General features: G+C 34.6%; 1 protein-coding gene and 1 pseudogene across 1 annotated transcript in view; both read left to right on the top strand.

Moving 5' to 3' along the window:
• APLF (aprataxin and PNKP like factor) overlaps positions 1-23,096 on the top strand; it is an 86,127-nt gene that overhangs the window by 15,764 nt on the left and 47,267 nt on the right. Inside the window, exons 3-5 of the mRNA XM_036078621.2 lie at positions 7,570-7,742; positions 15,035-15,182; positions 15,499-15,631. Coding sequence (XP_035934514.1) covers positions 7,570-7,742; positions 15,035-15,182; positions 15,499-15,631 — 454 coding nt within the window. The remainder of the gene's footprint in view (positions 1-7,569; positions 7,743-15,034; positions 15,183-15,498; positions 15,632-23,096) is intronic.
• LOC118527042 (small ribosomal subunit protein uS2 pseudogene) lies at positions 12,139-13,094 on the top strand (annotated as a pseudogene).

Here is a 23,096-nt window from a genome sequence, read left to right as displayed (position 1 = left end):
AGCACATTAAGGTAGAGAATATAGGAATCTCTAAATTCCCATCCTGCCTTCTCTGATAGATCATATCATTACTTTATATTTACTTTTTTTCAAAATAGTAATTATGGCAAATAATACACATGGCTCCTCAAGTGGAATACCTACAACTTAATACTACATTATTTAGATTTACTACTCTATCATTCATGTTAACGAAATGGAGAACTTCTAATGAGTACTTACTTTTGGAAAAGTGTAACATTTAAATAGTCCTTGATGATTAGATTTCTAGTTATTTTTGATACCAAAGCAGAGAATATCAGCCCTGCAAGTAGGTTTATAGACTTTTCTAGATTTGCATTATTAGTATCCAAATCCTATGTATACATATATCATAGAAAATAAATCAATAAGCCAAGAGTATTCTTTATGCAACTTATAAAGACAGATCCTTGGTCAATACCTGTAATTCTTGATGTTTTTGAAGCTTTGCTTTTGTTTCAAATAACATCTGAAAACTTTGTAGTAGCAGAAGAGTTGTAGACAATGACATGATCCATTTTGAGAACTCAGCACATTTATTTGTAAGCAAATTAATCAACTGAATTGTGAACAATTGAATATTAGATTTTCTTTTTACATTCTTATTTACTCAGTGCTAAGAAGAAACCCTTCTTAGAACAAAAGTTACACAGCATTAAATTTTTTATGTATCAAAAGTAGGCCATTTGGGAAACCATCAGTTTAACTAATGCTTGAATATTGAAAAACTTACTTATATTTATATTTTAAAAACTAGAATGTTTTCCAGATTGGCTTAATAAAGATGCTTAACTAGAGTTGTGTCTATACTTGGATGAAAAGTATTCAGGTATATTTTGAACGTCTATGATTATTCAAAAAAGTAGTAATAATATAAAATAAGTATACTTATATTAAAATTTTGTTAATGAAAAATTCTTTGAGTTAAATTTTATTTTTTTGTGAAGTGGGTCAAATTTCTGCACAGGAGTTTAGTAATTTTTTAATTAAAAGGAGATATCTTTTCGAAAACATCCTTCTCCTTTACTTGGTCTTTAATTAGACTGTACTCATATAAAACAACTATATGAAGTCAACAAGTGTCTTTTGAGTATCAAACTGTGGTAGATACAAAATTAGAAGCTAGAGCAAAAATTCCTCATGAGATTATAGATATGAAACTAAAATTTGGTATAATATTGTTAATGCATACCTTTGTTTATACTTATCTTTTAAATATTATTTAATATAATTTATGAACTTTCTAGTAAATGTAACCTTATATACTTGGGAGAAAGATAAGTATTTTTTACCCTTTTCTTGGTAGCATTAGTTTTGACAATGTAGAATATCAAGGCTCTCTGGAGAATGCATAATTTTACATAGTCAGCAAGTTGTCAAATGGGAATTAGAACTCAGGTTCTTTGAAATCTGTGCAGTATTTTTTTTTTTTTTCATTATATTTCCCAAGTCAGGATTCTTTTGCCATTTGGTATTCTCTTCTTTAAAAAAAAAAATTCTTGAAGTTAAAAGTAACTTGATTTTTCTTCACAAGAAGTTTTGGTGCCTTCAGTTGGATAGAATTTTACAACTGGAAGCACTCTTAGATTCAGTCTTATATATGTGGGAATTTGATTTGGGCCAGACCTGGCATTGCTTATCGGTGGACAAGAGGACTTTTCATCAATAAATGGTACTGGGAGAGTTTGTTATTTGCTTGTGGGAAAAAAATTAGATCCCTACCTCAAACCATACATACAAATCAGCTTTAGGTGGTTTAAATGTGAAAGTTAAAACTATAAAACTGTTAGATTATATAGGAAAAAAAAACCTTTGTGACCTTAGGGTAGGGAAGGGTTTTAAAATAAGCTATAAAAAGAAAGACTGAAAAAAATCCAATTACAGGGGCGCCTGGGTGGCTCAGTCAGTTAAGTGTCTGCCTTCAGCTCAGATCATGGTCCCAGGGTCATGGGATCGAGCCCTGCATCAGGCTCCCTACTCAGCAGAGAGCCTGCTTCTCCCTCTCCCTCTCCCTCTGCCTGCTGCTCCCCCTGCTTGTGCTCTCCCTCTCTCTCTCTGTCAAATAAATAAAGTCTTAAAAAAAATCCAATTACATTAAAATTAAGAACCTTTGCTTATCAAGGATTATAATGAAAATGGAAAATGTAACAGGAAGAAGTTATTTAAAACACATATAATTGACAAAGGAATGATATCCAAAATATATAGCAAATGCCTTCAATCAATGAGAAAAAGAGAAACAATCCAGGAGAAAATGGGCTGAAGACTTGAGTGGCACATTATAGAATTGGAAATCTGTTTAGTAAATATGACAAAGGTGCTCAGCCCTCTTATTAAGTAGAGAAATGTAATGAAACTGCAATGAGATACTAACACCCAACAGATTACAAAAACGAAAAGTCTAACAATTTCAAGTGTTGATGAGGATGTAGAACAAGTAGAATAGTTATAAAGTTTGGGTGGGAGCTTAAATGTTGCAGCCACTTTGGAAAATAGCTTGATACTATTTCCTAAAGATGAAGGCATGCATTCCCTACAAGCCAGACCTCACACACACATAAGTACCAATAGATGTGTACAAGAACCTGAAGAGCAAAATTGCTTATATCATAGCAGAAAACTAGACACAACATAAATTTCCATCAACAATGGAATTAATAAATATATAGTGATATATTCATTTAATGAAATATCCTACAACAGTGAAGACAAATTACAGTGAAAGCATGAAAAAAATGGATTAGAGTCAGGAACATGATAATGATAAAAGCAACCTTGGAAGAATATATACAGTATAGCTTCATTTACATAAGATTAAAAATTCTACAAAATAAATATTCACTGTCATAAGCTTAGGTGATAAAACCATAAAGAAAATTTCCTAAGGAAGTGATAAACATAACAATTGGTATAATAATTACCTCTGAGGGAACTGAGAAGAGACAGGGATAGGGAAAGACTCAAAAGGGACATCAGAAGTTAATATACTTTTTCTGAAACTGTATGATGGGTCCACACATAATATCTAACCTGTATTAGGTTTTCTTTTCTTTTTTTTTAAGATTTTATTTATTTGACAGAGAGATTGAGAGTGAGCACAAGCAGGCAGAGCTGCAGGCAGAGGGAGAGGGAGAAGCAGACTCCCCGCTGGGCAGAGAGCCTGATGTGGGGCTCAATCCCAGGACCCTGGGATCATGACCTGAGCTGAAGGCAGACGCTTAACTGACTAAGCCATCCAGATGCCCTGTATTATGTTTTCAAAAAATTATTATGGAATCCTTATGACATGAAAAAGGTGTAGAGAATAGTACAGTGTGGTGCAGTTCCTTCCGTAATGCCAAAGTACCAAACACTGGAAGACATGAAAAAGTGTATTTATTTTTAAGGAAATGTACAACTCTAGTACTAGAATTTGATTGTTCTTTTAGAACAATATTTAATTGGGTTTTGAATTTTATTCTATGAATTATTTACACCATGCCAGTTGAAGAAAAACTGCTTCTTGGACTTGGTGATGTATGCATAGGTCCTTTGCTTTATGTAATGCTTGATTTCTTGTTTATGTTAATGTAGTTTCAACAAAACGCCTATCTCCTTGAAATAGATATATTTATTTATTCAGCTGTTTATTGTAGCTGTACCTTCAAGGTGCGATTTAGAGAAATTTAGAAAAATTCTAAACTGATCTTAATTGTGAATAGAAATGTTAAGGTCTTGAAAATAATGAGATAGACGAGCAACTTCTAATTCATTCATTTTACCTTTATGTGTGCTAAACATCATTTACTTTCTGTTCTCTAATAAGTCACAAATAAATTGATCTGCTAAAGCAGGTTATGTATACAACTGTGATAAAATTTTGAGAGAAGTTTTATTTTGAAAAGTTTTTGTAAAATTATTTAAATGAACTAGAGCAAATGTTTTGTTAACAATCCTTCTGTAGGCTGTGTACTCCAAATTGTGTTTAAGTGATTAAATATTTTTCTGCTTTCCTTCAAATTAGAAATCCAATCAAATAGAAATGTAGCTTTGACAATGATAGATGAATGCGATTAGGGCATTTACTAATTTATACTTTTAAATTGGATGAATTTGTCTTTTTTTCCTCTAATACTTCCTTTTAAAAAAGACTCTAGCTCTCAGCAGTTCTTGGAAATAGTGTGTGAGGAGATAATGTTAGCTCATGAGGAGATGATGTTAGCTTTTTTTTTTTTTCTTTTTTTTTTTTAATTTTTTTTATTGTTATGTTAATCCCCATACATTACATCATTAGTTTTAGATATAGTGTTCCATGATTCATTGTTTGTGCATAGATGATGTTAGCTTTTTTGTGTGTCATTTAAATTTAATCTGTCTGGTATCAGCAGGGAGAAAATATAAAGGCAAATCGACAGTGTTGTCTATAAATGATTGCATCACCAGTTAGTTATGTCCTCCGGGTAAATTCATAGCTGTCAATGCTTTTATTTCATTTTAAGAAAATCTTACTCTTTTTGGTTCTTGGATGATTGAGGGAGTAGTTCTATAACTACAGATAAATTGCAAAGGATTAGATACGTTTTTTGCCACTTAGTGTTAATCCTCAAAATATACATCTTTGAGTGACTGTGTTTTTTCTTTGCCCCAATAAAATTCCCGAGTTGTGATTGTTTTTCTTCCTGTGAAATTATGAGTGTACTTGGAAAATAGCTGTAAAATACTACAGTAGCTCTTCCACAGCTCATTTTGTAAAAAAAAAAAAAAAGAACAAGAAAGAAAGAAAAAAAGAATGCTTTACAAATTAAAAAAAAGAAAACATTGAAAATAAGAGGAACTTTTTGGGGTGGTACACATCAATCCTTTAATGTTTATGATAATTACTAGAGAAAGCTATGGAAAACTGATTTGTATTTTAGTTCCATTTCTTCAGGGATAATGCATCCTTTGCACCACGTCTAAAATTATAGCATAATATATTTAAGTTTGCACTTATAATCCTATGGGTATGTTAAAAAGAATTTCCCACAAATATGCTTCTCATATAGGTGGCTCTATCTTTTATTCACTCTGAGTTTGGGTTTGCAAGTATTTTGCCTGCCCTTATCTGCTTTTAGAATCAAAGTTAACTTAGCCTTATTGAAGGAATTGGAGAGCTTTCCATCTTTTTCTGGTCTCAGGAAGACTTTGAATATTCAGAAAAATTTTAAATCCATTTAGGTCTGGTTTAGGGAGAGATTAGAAAGATTTTTAATTACTGATTGTATTTTTAAAGTATAGGTCTAATTCAAAAAGACACACACACACACACTTTTTTTTTTTTTTTATGTCAGTTTGGTGTATATTCTTTAAGATCATTGTCAATTTTGGCCATATTTACAAATACATTGCCATGAAGTATTTGTAGTATTCTACCAAGTTTTATGTGTACTTATGTCATTGTTTTCATTCCAAAATTTGTGTTTGTGTTATCTTTTCCCTTTTTGTTTATTAATATTGCTAGATTTTTGTCTACTTTATAACTTTTAAAAGACTACCCTTTGTTTTGGACTTCATGTCTGTGTGGCTTTTTAGTTGAAGTGCATATAGTTGCTTTTGTTTTTGTTTTTGTTTCTTTATAGAGGGAGAGGGGGCAGGGGGCAGAGAAAGAGGGAGAAAGAGAATCTTAAGCAGGCTCTATCCCCAACATGGAACCTAACACGGGGCTTGATCTCATGACTCCGAGATCGTAACCTGAGCCGAAATCAAGAGTCGGATGTTTAATCGACTGAGCCACTCAGGTGCCCTGAAGTATATATAGTTTGACAGATTTTAAAAACTTATTCAATTAGTAATATTTATTTAGGTTTAAGTTATGGGATCAAATATTAGATTAGTTATAGGAATGTCATTTTTGCTCTTGGTTCTGGAATCCCCTGTATGAACAATTTTAGGAAAAGAAAAAGATGATCATGGACCATATACTTGGTTCACTTTCTCTTTGGATTTGCTAAATACCTGATATTTCACCACTTAAAATTTAAATGTTAAGTACATTCAACTGAGTAAAAAATACTGAAAATGAATGTTTCTTTGACTTTGGGTTTGTGATGCCTTATTAAAGGAATGTAATTAGTTTCCTTTTTTAAAAAGTATTTTACCTTTTCTACCCTTAGAATATTATGCCTTTGTATTGAACATCTTGGCCTTCGAAAATTTAGGACTATTGTTATTTAATGTTGTTTAGAGATTCATCTGAATCTTTAAAATACTTATGAATAAGAGCATGGTCTTAGCGTATTAGAAGCAAACCTCATTTATAAAATATTCAAGGTTCAGGCAGAAGCTATGGATATTTCTGTCCTGACTCTTGTCCCTCCTGCTGCTCAACATTCCTGACTCTGATGATTGTGGTATACTCAAGGAAAAGGAGGCTTCATTTAAAAGTCCAAGGAATAACAGGGAACAATTGCCAAGCCCAGCAGTGTGCACAAGCTCAGAATCTGGTGGTTTGTCCTGGCTCGAAAACTCTAGCCATGAGCCAGAGCCACTCTGAGAGATAAATTAGGGGTGGTTGATAGCTAACGAAAGGTTTCTAAACATTAAGTTTAAATTATAACTTCATTTTTAAAAATCAAACATTCACAGTTCTTTTCAGCAATATGGTGTTACATAAATATGGTATTCCATAGCATGTCCATTCTTACGAAGTCTTGTGTATAGTTTGTAAAATAACTCTGACCTATAAAATAATTGCCTACCAAATTTACATAGTCTCTGTTTTAAATTTCTATTTCTACTCTTTATCTCCAAATTTTATTTCACTCCTTTCTTTTAACAGATTTAAAGGAAATAGAAATGTTTTCAGTTGCAGATACACATAGGAAGGATTTATGGCCAGATCCTCATGAAATTAAATTGCCAGAACTGGATAGATTATATTCATTATAGCTTTCAACCTTGTCTTTTTTTTTTTTTTTTTTTAATTTGGGCATGTAGGCAACAGTGCTTATTTTTTATTGGTGGCTTTTGTTTTAACACTCCCTTTTCTATATTAGTCTGTGTTAGAAAACTCCTAGGTGAGGAGGAGCAAAAGCAATCGAAACAAGCTATGTTGTTTGCTTGAGAGATTTGGTCAAAGTCTCTCTTCCTGTAATATCTCTTTTTTTAATCATACTAAGAATTTACTAGGGGAAAATAAGTATAAAAGAAGCTAGCCGTTTCCAAGGGATTAGTGAATTATGGATATGAAAGTTGGGGGACTCAGTTTCCAAACTGAGAATTATTTTTCGTGTTTCTCTTTCCAATGTCTGATTGTCCCTCTTAAGCAAAGCAGAAATATCTTTTAACCAGCTAATTGATAACTTTGCTTTTTTCTTTGATTCCTACAAAAGTGGGAGGTATATTTTAGCTCTTTTTCCTTTTTTATGTATAGATAATAATTATTGTACTTATAAGTGCCAGATTTATTAGACTTAAGTCTGAGTTTGTAATGAAATTGTTTTGATACCCAAATTTTGGATCAGTTCGTGTTAAGTTGTATTTTTCTCATAATGTAGAGTTACACCACTGTATTCTTTTTTTATTTGTTAGATACACGCAAATCCATGTTTTTATCAGTCTTCCAAGAAGAGTCAGCTCTTACCATTGAAGAGAAATCTATGGCGCTGGTTGAATCCTGGAGACAGTTTTTCTTTGCTAGTCGACAAATACATATTCTGTGTTTTCTCTACACACTCTGAAACAGAAATGGAATGTACTTTAAGGTAAGATTGCCTGATGAAATGAGATTAAGTAATGGTAATTGTAACCTAGGGGCACCTGGGTGGCTCAGTCAGTTAAGCGCCTGCTCAGGTCATGATCCCAGGGTCCTGGAATCGAGCCCCATGTCAGGCTCCCTGTTCAGTGGGGAGTCTGCTTCTCCCTTTCCCTCTGCCATTCCCCTGCTTGTGCTCTCTCTCTGTCAAATAAAAAAAATCTTAAAAAAAATTTTTTTTAATAAATTTTGAAAAAATGGTAATTGTAACCTAATTCCTCAGCCATCCACAAATGCTTCAGTAAAAACCATTCTAGGATTAAACAATGTTGGCAGTATAGGAGTTACATGGAGTGTGTGTGGTATATATGTTTGTTATGTTTCTCTAGGAAAAATTTGACATTAGAAACCTACACCTCAATAGTGATTGCTCGCATATGTGGTATCCTTTTACCATTGTGTTCAGAATGTATTTTCTATCTAATAGTAACCAGGATAGGTATTTTGAAACCAACTACATTTTCTTAATCTTTTCTTTTAGCTTTTTAAATTGTATTAAGGTATTATTAACCCCTCTGGCTTAGACTACACTCACATAACTCCTCTTTCTTATAAAAATAACAGAAAATATAGAATTGGGAAAATGAGGTATTACAATAAACATCTAATATAAAGTTAATACTCTAGTTTTGTTGAGGCAGTCATTAGCAGATTATTTGCCACTCTTTCAGCTTTTAAATTATGGTCTACATAAACTGGACTTATAGAAGTAGATGGACAAAAGTATACAGAATGTGTTCTGTGATTACAGTAATATTGAATTAAAAATCAGTGACAGTAGGGGTGCCTGGCTGGCTCAGTTGGTAGAGCATGCGACTCTTGATCTTGGGATTGTGAGTTCGAGTCCCATGTTGGGCATAGAGATTACTTAAAAAAATCAGTAATGATAAAATAGAAAAATCTCCAAAAATTTGAAATTAAATAGCACATTTCTAAATAACTCTTAGGTCAAAGAGAATCACAAGGGAAATTAGAAAACATTTTGAACAAAATAATGCTGAAAACAACATAAAAATTTGTGAGATGAAGCCAAAGTAGTTCTTAGAGGGAAATTTATATTAAATGCTTGTATTAGAAGACAAGAAAGCTATAAAACCAATGATCTTTGTTTCTACTCTAAGGAGACAGGCAGACAGGAGCAAATTAATCCCAAAGCAGATAGAAAAAAGGAAATAAGAATAAGATTAGAAATCAGTGACATAGAAAATAGACAAATAACAAAGAAAATCAATAAAGCCAAAAGTTGGTTCTTTGAAAAGATTAATTAAATGTAAACCAAAATGAAAAAATACAAATTATCAATATCAGGAATGGAAGACAGTATATTACTAGGGATTTTACAGACCTTAAAAGAATAATGAAGAAATATTATTTAAAGCTTTATGCCAGCAAACTTGACAGCCTAAATGAATGGATACATTCCTCCGAAAACATAATTTACCAAAACTAATATAGGAAGAAATAGAAAATTGGGTGAATTTTATATTAAAGAAATTGAGGTCACAATTTAAGAATTTTCCATAAGAAACTTCACTAGTGAGTTCCATTAACTTTCAAGAAAGAAATAATACCAATATTGTGTCTTTTTTCCCCCCAAATAGAAGAAGAAACTTCCATAATCCTCATACCAAAATCAGACAATAACATTACAAGAAAACTAGACCAGTATTCTCATAAAAAATACTTCTAAGTCAAATCCAGCAATTTGTAGAAAGGGTAATACACTATAACCAAGTGGAATTTGTCTGAGGAATGCAAGGTGGATTTATGAGATAAAAATCAATGCAATTTGCTATAGCAGATTGAAGAACTGTCATTTCAACAGATACATAAAAATAGTTTTGACAAAATTCAACACCTGTTTGTGATTAAAAAAAAAACCTCTGAGAAATCTAGAAAAAGAAGGAAACTTCCTTTCTATCTAAAACAAACTTAACAGCCAAGTTTTGGAAGTTCTCTCCCTAAGATTGGGAACAAAACAAAGATGCCATTTTGTACAACTTCTATTCAACATTTATTGGAGGTCCTAGCCAGTCCAGGAAGGCAAGACAAAGAGGTAAAATGCATCAGATTGGAAAAGAAGAAGTAAAACTGTCTTTATTTGCAGATGATAGGATTGTGGATTTAGAAAATTCTCAAGTATCTACCTAAGAAGCAAGGCACAAAACAGTACCTATTGTGTGATTACGTTTATATTACGTTCTATAATAAGCAAACGAATCTGTAGTGATAGAAATCCAGTCAGTGGTTATTTCCAGGGACACAGGAAAGCTTTTTGTGGTGATGGACATATTCTGTGTCTCAGTAAGGGTGTAGGTTACATGGATGTATGCAATTGTTAAAACTGACCAAATCGTGCGCTTCAGATCTGTGTATTTCAGTAAATATAAATCACATCTACAATTTATTAAACTAGTAAATGAAAAGAAATTATGTGAGGAAATGGGTTTTGATTTCAGTTAAATGAAATTCAGTAACTGTCGCTTGCAACTTTACATATCTTCCTCTTCTTTTTTCTCTTATCACACATGTAGAAAGAATGCTGTTGTTTTTTTTTTTTTAAGATTTTATTTATTTATTTGACAACGAGAGAGTGAGAGAGAGAGACAGAGAGCAAGCACAAGCAGGGGGAACGGCAGGCAGGGGAGAAGCAGGCTCCCTGCTGAGGAAGGACCCCCGATGCGGGGCTCGATCCCAGGACCCTGGGATCATGACCTGAGCCGAAGGCAGCCGCTTAACTAACTGAGCCACCCAGGCGCCCCGAAAGAATGCTGTTTTTAACCAGCTGTTGAAATGAGAAATATAAAGAACTAATTTTTCTGTTACAGTAAATTTCCACAGTGGAATTATATAGTTTTTTAAAAAATCAGGAAAATATTGCACATCTCTATAAAACAAAATAGTCATTGCCTCAAAATTTAGAGTATTATATGTCAACTTTATATTTTTAAAAATTTTATTTATATCCATTCAAATAAGCTTGTCCCCTTAACATGAAAGACCAGTGCTGTACCTTAAATAAATGAGATTGTGGGATGACTGAATTTTGAGTGTTTTTGTATGGATAAAAGTAAGAATACAACCCACTTCAGCAGCACTGTACTTTTTTAGGCTATTATGAGTAATATATCTGGTGTATTGTTGCTGTGAAGCTACGTGTTGAAAGAGGTAGTAAATATTTTGCATATGTTTTGGTAAATTGTGTGCCTGGGTTAGGGTAACCAAATTAATTGTGTTATTTTATATTTAAAAAACCTATGTGCTTTGTGGCAGTGGTTGGGTCCCTGATGCCATTATAAATTTTTTCTTCCAACCAGTTGTGAATATAAGAAAGATCTGAACAACAAAACAGCAACAATAAAAACCAAGAAAACAAAAGCTTGCCATTTCTTTCACTTTTCATTTTACTGATGTCATAATGTTTTCATGTAGTAGTTAGATTCTGTATAAGAAGTCCCATTTATAACCAACTCCGTGGGACCGTATGGATCTGTTCATATCAGCTCTCATCAGTTTGTTCATTTCTCACTCTTTTCTGTATATATTTCTGTGAAATCATTCTGTTAGAAATACCAAAACCCATACTTTTTTGAGAAGTCAAAGTAAGAGAAAACCAAATTAAAAAAAGATTAATCACTTAGTTTTATATTTTAGTTAATTAAATTATGGCATATTTCATTCAGAAGCACCAACATTAATTTTGCATTCTTTTACCTCCCCAATAGTGGGTGCTCATCAAGTGTTGGTTCTTAAATACATGAATGAAATATTGTATAACACTTTGTTTTTGATCTGAATTTTGTATCTGAATTTCACTGATGAAGAAGTACAACATTGTCTCTCTAGGGAGATTATTTCCTTTAAGACACTGTTGAGAAAAGTACAGTAAATCTTATGTCATACAAAGTTTTTTTTCAAATTGTTAAAGTTCTTAATTTTTAAGTTTCATATAAAAAGCTAATTTTAATCACTTTAATTTTGAACAAAACAATAAAATGATGAAAATGCCATTATAGTATGGTAATATGCATGTTTACAATTGATTTATGATTTTTAAAACTTATTTCTAGATCCAGTTCATTTATGTTAGTCACATATTTTATATTAAAGATAAGAATATTTATATTTAAATTTAATTTGGAGTATATTTTTAAGATTTAAGAATAACTTAATTGCTAAGTCTTTAAAAAGAAGAAAAGAGTTTTCTACACTACCTAGGGAAGGGTTGCTATGGTGTTGCTCTGCATGAATGCCCTGTGGGATACCTAGCACCACCCAAAGCCACCAGAACAAGCTTCCTGCTGGAGTGAGGGATTCCTGTCATAACTTAAAGGGAAATTTTCACAATGTCTGGAGCCCTTGATGTCCTGCAAATGAAGGAGGAGGATGTCCTCAAATTCCTTACAGCAGAAACCCACTTTGTTGGCAACAACCTTGACTTCCAAATGGAACAGTATATCTAAAAAGGAAAAGTGATGGCATCTACATCATAAATCTGAAGAGAACCTGGGAGAAGCTTCTACTGGCAGCTCGTGCCATTGTTGCCATTGAAAACCCGGTTGATGTCAGTGTCATATCATCCAGGAATACTGCCCAATGAACTGTGCTGAAGTTTGCTGCTGTAACTGGAGTCACTCCTATTGCTGACTGCTTCACTCCTGAAACCTTCACTAACCAGATCCAGGCAGCTTCTGGTGGTAACTGATCCAAGGGCTGATCCTCTCACAGAGGTGTCTCATGTTAACCTGCCTACCTACCACTGCTCTGTGTAAGACAGGCCCTCCTCTGCACTATGTGGACATTGCCATCCCTTGCAACAAGGGAGCTCTGATGTGGTAGATGCTAACGTGGGAAGTTCTGTGCATACGTGGTACCATTTCCTGTGAACACCCTTGGGAGGTCATGCCTGATTTCTACTTCTACAGAGATCCTCAAGAGATTGAAAAGGAAGAGCAGGCTGTTGCTGAAAAGGCTATGACCAACGAGGGATTTCAGGGTGAACAGACTGCTCCAGCTTCTGAGTTCACTACTACTCAACACGAAGTTGCAGACTGGTCTGAAGGCATGCAGGTGCCCCTGTGTCTATTCAGCAGTTTCCTGCTGAAGACTGGAGCACTCAGCCTGCCAATGAAGATCGTCTGCGGCTCCCACTTCTCAGGCCACTGAATGGGTAGGAACAACCACTGAGTGGTCTTAAGGTGCTCTTCCACAAAGGCAAACAAAATGGAAATAAGGTTGATGGAAAATAAACAGTTTCTAAAAGTTGAAAAAAAAAAAAAGAGTTGGAGGATTCACACTTCCCAATTTCAAAACCTACTACAAAGCTACAGTAATGAAGATAGTATGGTACTAGCATAAAGAAAGACATATAGATCAGTGAAATAGAATTGAGGGTCCGGAAAAGCCCTTACATTATGGCCAACTGATTTTTGACAAGATTGCCAGGACAATTAAATGGGAGAAACAATAGTCTCTTCAACAAATGGTGTTGGGACAACTGGATATCCACTTGCAAAAGAATGAAGTTAGACTCCTACCTCACACCATATAAAAATGGACTTAAAATGGATCAGAGACCTAAATATTAGAGCTAAAACTGAAATTCAGAAAAAATACAGGTATAGATCTTTGTGACTTTGGATTAGGCAGTGGTTTTTTGATATAACACCAAAAGCACAGAATGTGGTACAAATGGATTTATATGATTTGTAGCCTTTTTTTTTTTGCATTTTTTAAATTTTATTATGTTAATCACCATACATTACATCATTAGTTTTTGATGTAGTGTTCCATGATTCATTGTTTGTGTATAACGCCCAGTGCTCCATTCAATACGTGCCCTCTTTAATACCCATCACCAGGCTAACCCATCCCCCCACCCCCTCCCCTCTAGAACCCTCAGTTTGTTTCTCAGAGTCCATAGTCTCTCATGTTTCGTCTCTCCCTCCAATTTCCCCCCTTCATTTTTCTCTTCCTACTATCTTCTTTTTTTTAAACATATAATGTATTATTTGTTTGAGAGGTACAAGTCTGTGATTCAACAGTCTTACACAATTCACAGCACTCACCATAACACATACCCTTCCCAATGTCTATCACCCAGCCACCCCATGCCTCCCAGCCCCACCACTCCAGCAAACCTCAGTTTGTTTCCTGAGATTAAGAATTCCTCATATCAGTGAGATCACATGATACATATCTTTCTCTGATTGACTTATTTCGCTCAGCATAACACCCTCCAGTTCCATCCACATCGTTGCAAATGGCAAGATTTCATTCCTTTTGATGGCTGCATAATATTCCATTGTATATATACACCACATCTTCTTTATCCATTCATCTGTCAACGGACATCTTGGCTCTTTCCATAGTTTGGCTATTGTGGACATTGCTGCTATAAACATTGGGGTGCATGTACCCTTTCGGATCCCTACATTTGTATCTTTGGGGTAAATACCCAGGATTTGTAGCCTTTTGTGGTTGGCTTCTTTGAGATTCATCCATTTTGTTGTATATCAGTGGGTTATTCCTTTTTATTTCTGAGTAGTATTTCCATCTATATTTTCAAATGTTCAAAGAAGTACATTTGTTGGATTGTCTCTATGTATATGTGATGAATAGTAATCCATCAACTTTGGATGATCTTACTGCACTTTGCAGCAAGTGGGAGGTAGTCGGTTCTGCTAGTATGTTCCACATGTGACCATGGATGTTCCTGTGTCAGAACAGTTAGCTTCCGACTGGACTACAGGTTTGGGGAGATTTCACAAATGCTATACTGGCTAGAACTCCAGTAGCAGCTACGTGTGAGCATGACATCAGCATTTTATTTTTTTCTTCAAAAGCCATACTAGCTTATTTGATATTCTTGCAGTTTGCATTTTCTCTTTGGGTGCTGGGTGGGGATCTTAACTTTTATGGGCTATCTGGACAAATACTGAGTAAGGACACAGCTCTTAAGCCTTAAGAGAGATGGCTACTACCCATCTCATAAGTACCTAGTGGTTTCTAGGCCAACCACTTGGAAAGATAAATGTATTTTATGCTGATACAATGAGCAGAAGATGAAGAACATATTTTAGTCTATATATTTTATTCTAATATGCTATCATCTGCTTTTTTGTCTTGCTAAGGCCAAGAAAAGAAGCACAATTCATTAGTTAGATGTACTTGGGAGAATCACATTTATAATGACATGGTATAATAAAAGTGTTTTAAATGATTTTTTATTTTATTTTGTAGAAATAGTCAGATGCTTGATGAAGATAATATACTGAATGAAACACCAAAATCTTTCTCAGTTCACTCGCCTGATGAGACAACTGGTGCCCCACAACTGGAAGGAAGCACAGAAATAGCTAAGACCCAAACTACTTCTGCAAATAATGAGGTCAGAAATTTAAGATCTCATCCATTTGTAACATATTCCTTATTTCAGGGAGAGAAAAGACAACTGAAATTGGCCATATCATGACAGTATTACTGGCATTGCTGTTCTTAGGTTAAGCTGTACAGACTAGCACACTAGTCCACCTTGTCAACTAATAGAGATAATGAATTTCTTTCCTTGAGAAATTGGAATAATTCAGTCCACACTTGCAGATAGGTTTTTTTTTAATGGTAGTTTCCTGCAAAGTAAGTAATTTTACAGTTTCATTAAGGCTGCATGATTATTTTTAGTAATTAATGTATAGGTGCCTTTTTAGTGTTTCCTAGGTGAATGTAGAGACCTCAGTAAGCAACAGTCAAACCCTGCACAGAGGAGAAGAATCCTTCCAGCATGGATGTTAACAGAAAATCTCAGTGATCAAAAACTTTCAGCACCAGTCAGCAGCGGGGGTAGGTTTTGTTTTGAAAACATTAAGCAGAATTTGGAAGTTTTTCTGAACAAATGGAGACAGACTAGTGGTTGTGTAAGTGTATCACTTAGCCTAACATTTTTTTTAGATGTGTACATGAAGTTTAACCTAAAAATTAAGTTATTATGTTATGTCATTTATCATACACCATCCTGCTAATTACCTTTTGATTTATGTGCTGGACTTATATTAATGTAGATTTTTCAAACATACCTGTTGGTGTCATGTCAGTGATAACAGGTCAGCACAGTAAGAGCTTTCTAAATTAATTTAATTAAATAAAAAACTGCCAGGCACACACTATTACGTGCTGGAGGATTCAAGAGGACCTCTGTTCCAGCACAGCTCACTGTCAAGGCAGATAGCACAGTGATTTATGCCAGCTGTTGGGCATTCCCATTGATTCGAGATTATGAAAACGTTTACTGCATTGTCTTAGTCTTTTATTTGCAACTTTGTAGCCATCTTGGGTTTAGTTTCTATTGACTGCTTGTTTTTTTATATGGGTCACATTTTCCTGTTCTCAAGTTTAGTAACTTTCAATGGGATATTGGATGTTATGAATGATACAGAGATTTTTTTATTTTATGTTCCTCTGAATAAGTATTTTTGTTTTATTTATTTATTTATTTATTTTTTTAAAGATTATTTTTATTTATATATTGGACAGAGAGCACAAGCAGGTGGAATACCAGGTAGAGGGAGAAGCAGGCTCCCCACCGAGCAGGAGCCCGACGTGGGGCTCGATCCCACGACCCCGGGATCATGACCTGAGCCGAAGGCAGACGCCTAACCAACTGAGCCACCCAGGCACCCCAATATTTTTGTTTTAATAGCGATTAATTTGGCCTAATAGGCAATCTTCTTCTAATAGGCAACTAATTCAGACCCCGACCTCTATTTCCCCTGTTGTGGTCAGCAGCCACAGCCTCTGCTTAGTTCTCGCAGCTCCTAGCTGCTGCTTGTCCTTGCACGTGTGGCTCAGCAGCCAGTGAAGGACTTGGGTCAGTTTTATATGTAAATTTTAGTTCATGGCCCTCAGAGGCTTCCTTCCTCTCAGTATTTTATCCCTAACTTTCTACCTGCTCTACCAAGCCTCAAAGTCTGTCCTCTGACCAGTTAAACCAATAAGGCTGCTTTCTGCCACCTGTGGATTGGGAGATGCCCTGGGTCGGTTGGGGGTGGGGAGCCACAAATTCACAAACCTCACAGGTTATACTTAATTTTTTTGGTTCTGCCTTTTTCATCACTCTGCAGTGCCTTCAAACAGTTGTTTTTTTAATATTTTGCCAAAATTTATACTAGTTTTATTTGGGATGATTAATTCAGTCACACTACTCTGCCATTTTACCCCAAGCACAATTGAATATGTACTGTAGTTGAATGTTACTGCTCTCACTGCTTCTCATGCTCAGTATAGTGGTCATAGAAGCAGTCTCAAGATTTTGATCCCATATGTTATATACAAAATATTCCTTATTTAATTCTAGTTTGGAATTTAGTAGGATCAGAGTGACCTCTTGGGAAAAGTAGGTTATATATTATATATTGTGAAAGATGTAATCTGGAGAATTTTCATATATAAACCCAAGATTTCCTGGTAAGAGTTTTATTCCAGTACAGTGGTTTTCAAACCTCCACCACCCATCATTACATGTGTAACATTTTTATCAGTAACATTTCTCATTAAGCGACGTAATTTCTCAGTTTGCCGGAAGGAAATGGCGAGTGATGAATGGTCATGGAGAGGGGGCGGGCACTTTCTCTCAGTAGACCAGTTTCTCTAATATAGGAAGAAGAACTTCAACTGACCAAAAATTGGACCAATGTCAACTGCCTCCCTGCAAGCAAGTCCTTTTCTTTCAGAGTTGTTCTGCGTGGTAGCTGCTTCTGTGCTACCACTATTAGATTGCTTATAATAGTCCAGAATACATTTTGCTTCAAATTAAAAATAACTATTAACTTTTACTAGCCAGATGTACCATGTAAGATATGAAGCACCTTTTGAGTACTTCACCTTAAAAATGCAAAGGAGAACAATTTGCCATTGATTTGGACAAGAATATTATATAATACCTGATGTACTTAAAATGCTAAAGCTTAAAATAAGATAGAAAAGTCTTTGGATTCTGGCATGTCTTCTTTCTTATAAGCAGACTTTGGGGGTACTTGTAAGGGCAAACTTAGGTTACTTGATTCCTTTAGAGACTGAAAGAGTTAGAAATACACATAGGACAGTTCAGCACTTGAATCCAGCTAATTAAAAATCAAAATAATTTGACTTTTTCTGCTGTGTACTTTATTATTATTGTTGTTGTTGTTTTATTTGTTTAAGTAATAAATCATCCAGGTCAATAGACCAATGTTAGAGATTTTAAAAAATCAATTTCTAGGATGCATTTTGGACTCATTTAGAAGTAGGTTACTTTCTTACGTCTTTTGCAGCTTTAGTACTATACTTTGTTCATTGATATCTATTTAGATTATCTGATTAACTTGATATTTTAGAACCTTTTGTATCATTAGGTACAGAACAGATAACGTGAACTGATGTTAAATGACTTATCTAGGATCGTGTAATAAAGGCCAGAGCCGTAAATGAGACCTAGATCTGTCTGACTTTAGAGCCCATGCTCTGAGCTGTGACACTATACAGCCACCTAAATTTACCCTTTCTCTGTTGTGGTGTTTTTATTCTTTTCTGTTTTAATATGCCCTTGCATTCTCTCCTAGGTCTTTTCTCGTTTAACTCTTGGTTTCATCCTTAAATGTATCTGACTATTTGCTGGGATCAGGCTGTCCTTTTTGTTTTTCCGCCAATATAGTTCTAGTTTATTTTCTGGGTCCCCAGATACTAGCCATTGGATGTTATCATGAGTTTCTCAGTCCTGGGCTAAAATTTTCTCCATGTCCCTTAGTGATTCGCAAGTGAATATATTTGGGCATGGGCTTTCTGATCTTCTCTTCTCTTCTCTTGGCTTCCAGTCATCTCTGTTCCCTTAGCCTTCTAGGCTCTAGGACAAGTTATAATTCCTGGGCTATGACACCCATGTTAGATTGCAAAAGGAGCTTTTAAATTTTTAAATCATGCCACTCTGTAGTACGCTTCTTCTCCCATCTTCTAACCCTCCAACATGGAGTCATGAAAAGTGGCACATGCTGAAAAAGGTTGAAGTAGTCCCCAAATCATCGTTTGCATTTAATTTTGTACTGAATATTTTCCACATGACCACTCAATGCAGACGATAAATACTGAACTGACATTCTGTTAATTTGACTGTAGCTTAAATTTTACTTAAAGTGCTGGTTATTCTGTTTACTTTATTTCCAGCAGCCCTGCTAAATTATCTAATTAATTCTCATAGTTTTTAAGTCTCTCAGATTATCTAGCTGTACAGTCATATCTACAAAATTATAATAATTTTGGCTCTTCTGCTCTATCTACTGCCTTTAAAAAATTTTATTTCATGAACTAGACTGTATAAATTTTAAATAAAAATGGATAAAATTGGTAGCTCTATCTTCTTCCCAATTTTAATAGGGATTCTATTAGTATTTCAGCATTAAAATGATTGGTACTCAGTTCTGATTCTCTTACCATGTTTTGGATGTTTTCTTTTTTCATTTTCTTATTTTTCCTTCAGGAATAACTATTGAATTCTTTGGCAAATTTTTTGGTGTAGATATAGTCCTGCAAAGGGGTGGATGGGGGTCGGAAGCAGGGGAGGGCATAGGCAAGCAGTGGGGTGGGGCGCTGGGCTAAAAAAGAAAAAAGGAAAAAAAGAAATAGTCCTGCATTTTCACCTGTCAGTATAATTAGTGATGTTGGTAGATTTCCTAATGTACCACACTTGGGTTCCCGGAATAAGTCAATTTGTCATGACGGCTTATTATTTTTAAGCTCTGTTAGACCAAAGTTGCTGATATTTAGTTTAAAACATTTGTGTCTGTATTCATAAGTGCATAGTGTTTTCCTCCATGGGTGCCATCTATGTCAGATTTTAGCATTGAGCTATGTGGGTGTTGTATACAATGAACTAGGAGATTTTTCCATATATGCTCAAGGACAGTTTGAATAATAGGAATACCTGTTTCTTTAGAGAATCTTTTTATATCACGATCTGGGCCTGGTTCCTACTTTTAGTAGTTGATAGTTCTAGCATAGGAATAGGTAAGTTAGACCAGTAAAAAATGAATGAAACACCCAGAAACAGATCAAATTAACACATAGTTAATATATTAAAAATTATCAGTTCAAATTGATAGGGAAAGGAATTTTATTATTTTTATATTATGTTATATATATTATTATTATAAATGATGTTGGGAAAATTAGCTTTCCATTTGAAAGAAAACAATATTAGAGTGCTACCTCATACCATATTCTTAAATTTTTATTGAATTAATAATCTTAATGTAGAAATTAAAACTATTAAGGCATTTGAAGAAAATATGAGAATAATATTTTTATTACTTCTGGGAGGCTTTCTTAAGATGATAGGGAGCCTGGAACCATCAGGGGAAAATTGACAGGTGCATTTAGGTTAAAAATGAAAAAAAAAAAATCTGTGTGCAGAAGACACTATAAACAAACCAGAGGCAAGTAGCAGACTGGCAAACCTACTGGGAGATAATATCTGTCACAATTATAAAACATAGAAGGTTAACAATTGTTTACTTAGTAACAAAAAGGAAGGTAAAACTCAGAAATTTTGGACATAGTATATGACATACTACAGAAGAATAAATACAAATAGGCAATAAATATATGACTACTTCGCCAGTCTTTCTTACATATTTAAATATACAATGCTCTTTGATCTACAAATTCTAATTCTACGTATTTATCCCACAAGAATAATAGCATTTATAGTTTTAATCTGTGTGTGTTTACACATATGTATTTGTAGGTATATTTGGTTAACCTTAGCAAGTTGTGAAGGATACACTTCAAATTGTTAATATAACTGTTAGGGTAGTTCTTTTGGAGGAAAAAGGTGGATGGATGTGATTGTAATGACGTGTATAGTGTAGCTATCTGTCATTCATGTACTGTTAATGTAATAGCTCATATAAGTAAATGCAACTAGTAATATTAAAAATAAAGTGATTTGTTTTAACAGATTTTCTTTTATATTACAGTCATTTAACTGTACCTATTCTGGATATAGAAAAATATTTGGTATGCCAGATTTGAAGATTGTTATGAACTAATTAAGCTATTTTATTTACTCTTTTAAAGAGCATTTTTACAACAATATCAAAATGGCTTCTTCCTATGCAAAAAGAAATTAGCTCTGGTCCTTAGAAGGAATATTTGTAGTACAGAACTTGGAATTTTGAAGAATATTTTAAATATATATTTTTAATTTTGTGATTTATTTTATTTTATTATGTTATGTTAGTCACCATACAATACATCATTAGTTTTTGATGTGGTGATCCACGATCCTTTGTTTTCGTATAACACCCAGTTCTCCATGCAGTACGTGCCCTTCTTAATACCCATCACCGGGCTAACCAATCCCCCCTTCCCTCTAAAACCCTGTTTGTTTCTCAGAGTCCATAGTCTCTCATGGTTCATCTTTCCCTCCAATTCCACCCCCCCATTTTTCCCTTCCTTCTCCTAGTGTCCTCCATACTATTCCTTATGTTCCACAAATAAGTGAAACCATATGATAATTGACTTTCTCTGCTTGACTTATTTCCTTATGTTCCACAAATAAGTGAAACCATATGATAATTGACTTGGTTTATTCCGAGGTATCTTAATGGTTTTTGGTGCTTGTAAATGGAATCGTTTCTCTAATTTCTCTTTCTACAGTTGCGTTGTTAGTGTATAAGAAAGCAACTGATTTCTGTGCATTGATTTTGTATCCTGCCACATTACTGAATTGCTGGATGAGTTCTAGTAATTTGGGGGTGGAGTCTTTTGGGTTTTCCACATAAAGTATCATGTCGTCTGCGAAAAGAGAGAGTTTGACTTCTTCTTTGCCAATTTGAATACCTTTTATTTCTTTTTGTTGTCTGATTGCTGTTGCTAGGACTTCTAGTACTATGTTGAACAACAGTGGTGAGAGTGGGCACCCTTGACGTGTTCCTGATCTTAAGGGAAAGGCTCTCAGCTTTTCCCCATTGAGGATGATATTCGCTGTGGGTTTTTCATAGATGGATTTTATGAGCTTGAGGAATGTTCACTCTATCCCTATACTCTGGAGAGTTTTAATCAGGAAAGGATGTTGTATTTTGTCAAATGCTTTTTCTGCATCAATTGAGAGGACCATATGGTTCTTCTCCCTCCTCTTATTAATGTGTTCTATCACACTGATTGATTTGCGAATGTTGAACCACCCTTGCACCCCGGGGATAAATCCCACTTGGTTGTGGTGGATGATGATTTTAATGTATTGTTGGATCCTATTAGCTAGGATTTTGTTGAGGATTTTGGAATCCATATTCATCAGGGATATCGGTCTGAAATTCTCCTTTTTGATGGGGTCTTTGCCTGGTTTGGGGATTAAGGTAATGCTGGCCTCATAGAATGAGTTTGGAAGTTTTCCTTCTGTTTCTATTTTTTGAAACAGCTTCAGTAGAATAGGTATTATTTCTTCTTTGAATGTTTGGTAGAATTCCCCAGGAATCCATCAGGCCCTGGACTCTTGTTTTTTGGGAGGTTTTTGATCACTGCTTCAATCTCGTTACTGGTTATTGGCCTATTCAGGTTGTCAATTTCTTCCTGTTTCAGTCTTGGCAGCTTATAGGTTTCCAGGAAGGCCTCCATTTCATCCAGATTGCTCAGTTTATTGGCATATAGTTGTTGATAATAATTTCTAATAATTGTTTCTATTTCCTTGGTGTTAGTCATGATCTCTCCCCTTTCATTCATAATTTTATTAATTTGGGTCCTTTCTCTTTTCTTTTGGATAAGTCTGGCCAGTGGTTTATCGATCTTATTAATTCTTTCAAAGAACCAACTTCTAGTTTCGTTGATCTGATCTACTGTGTTTCTGGTTTCTAATTCATTGATCTCTGCTTTAATTTTAATTATTTCTCTTCTAATGCGTGGCTTAGGCATCGTTTGTTGCTTTTTCTCTAGTTCTTTAAGGTGTAGAGTTAGTTGGTGAATTTGGGATTTTTCTATTTTTTTGAGTGAGGCTTGGATGGCTATGTATTTCCCCCTTAGGACCGCCTTTGCAGTATCCCATAGGTTTTGGACCGATGTGTTTTCGTTCTCATTGATTTCCATGAATTGTTTAAGTTCTTCTTTGATTTCCTGGTTGACCCAAACATTCTTGAGCAGAGTGGTCTTTAGCTTCCAAGTGTTTGAATTTCTGCCAAATTTTTTCTTGTGATTGAGTTCCAGTTTTAAAGCGTTGTGGTCTGAGAATATGCAGGGAATAATCTCAATCTTTTGGTATCAGTTGAGACCTGATTTGTGACCCAGT

The sequence above is a fragment of the Halichoerus grypus genome, chromosome 10, assembly GCF_964656455.1.
Source record: "Halichoerus grypus chromosome 10, mHalGry1.hap1.1, whole genome shotgun sequence".
NCBI classification, from domain to species: Eukaryota; Metazoa; Chordata; class Mammalia; order Carnivora; family Phocidae; genus Halichoerus; species Halichoerus grypus.
Note: the sequence above shows the minus strand (reverse complement) of the source record. Positions and strands in the feature narration are given on the sequence as shown.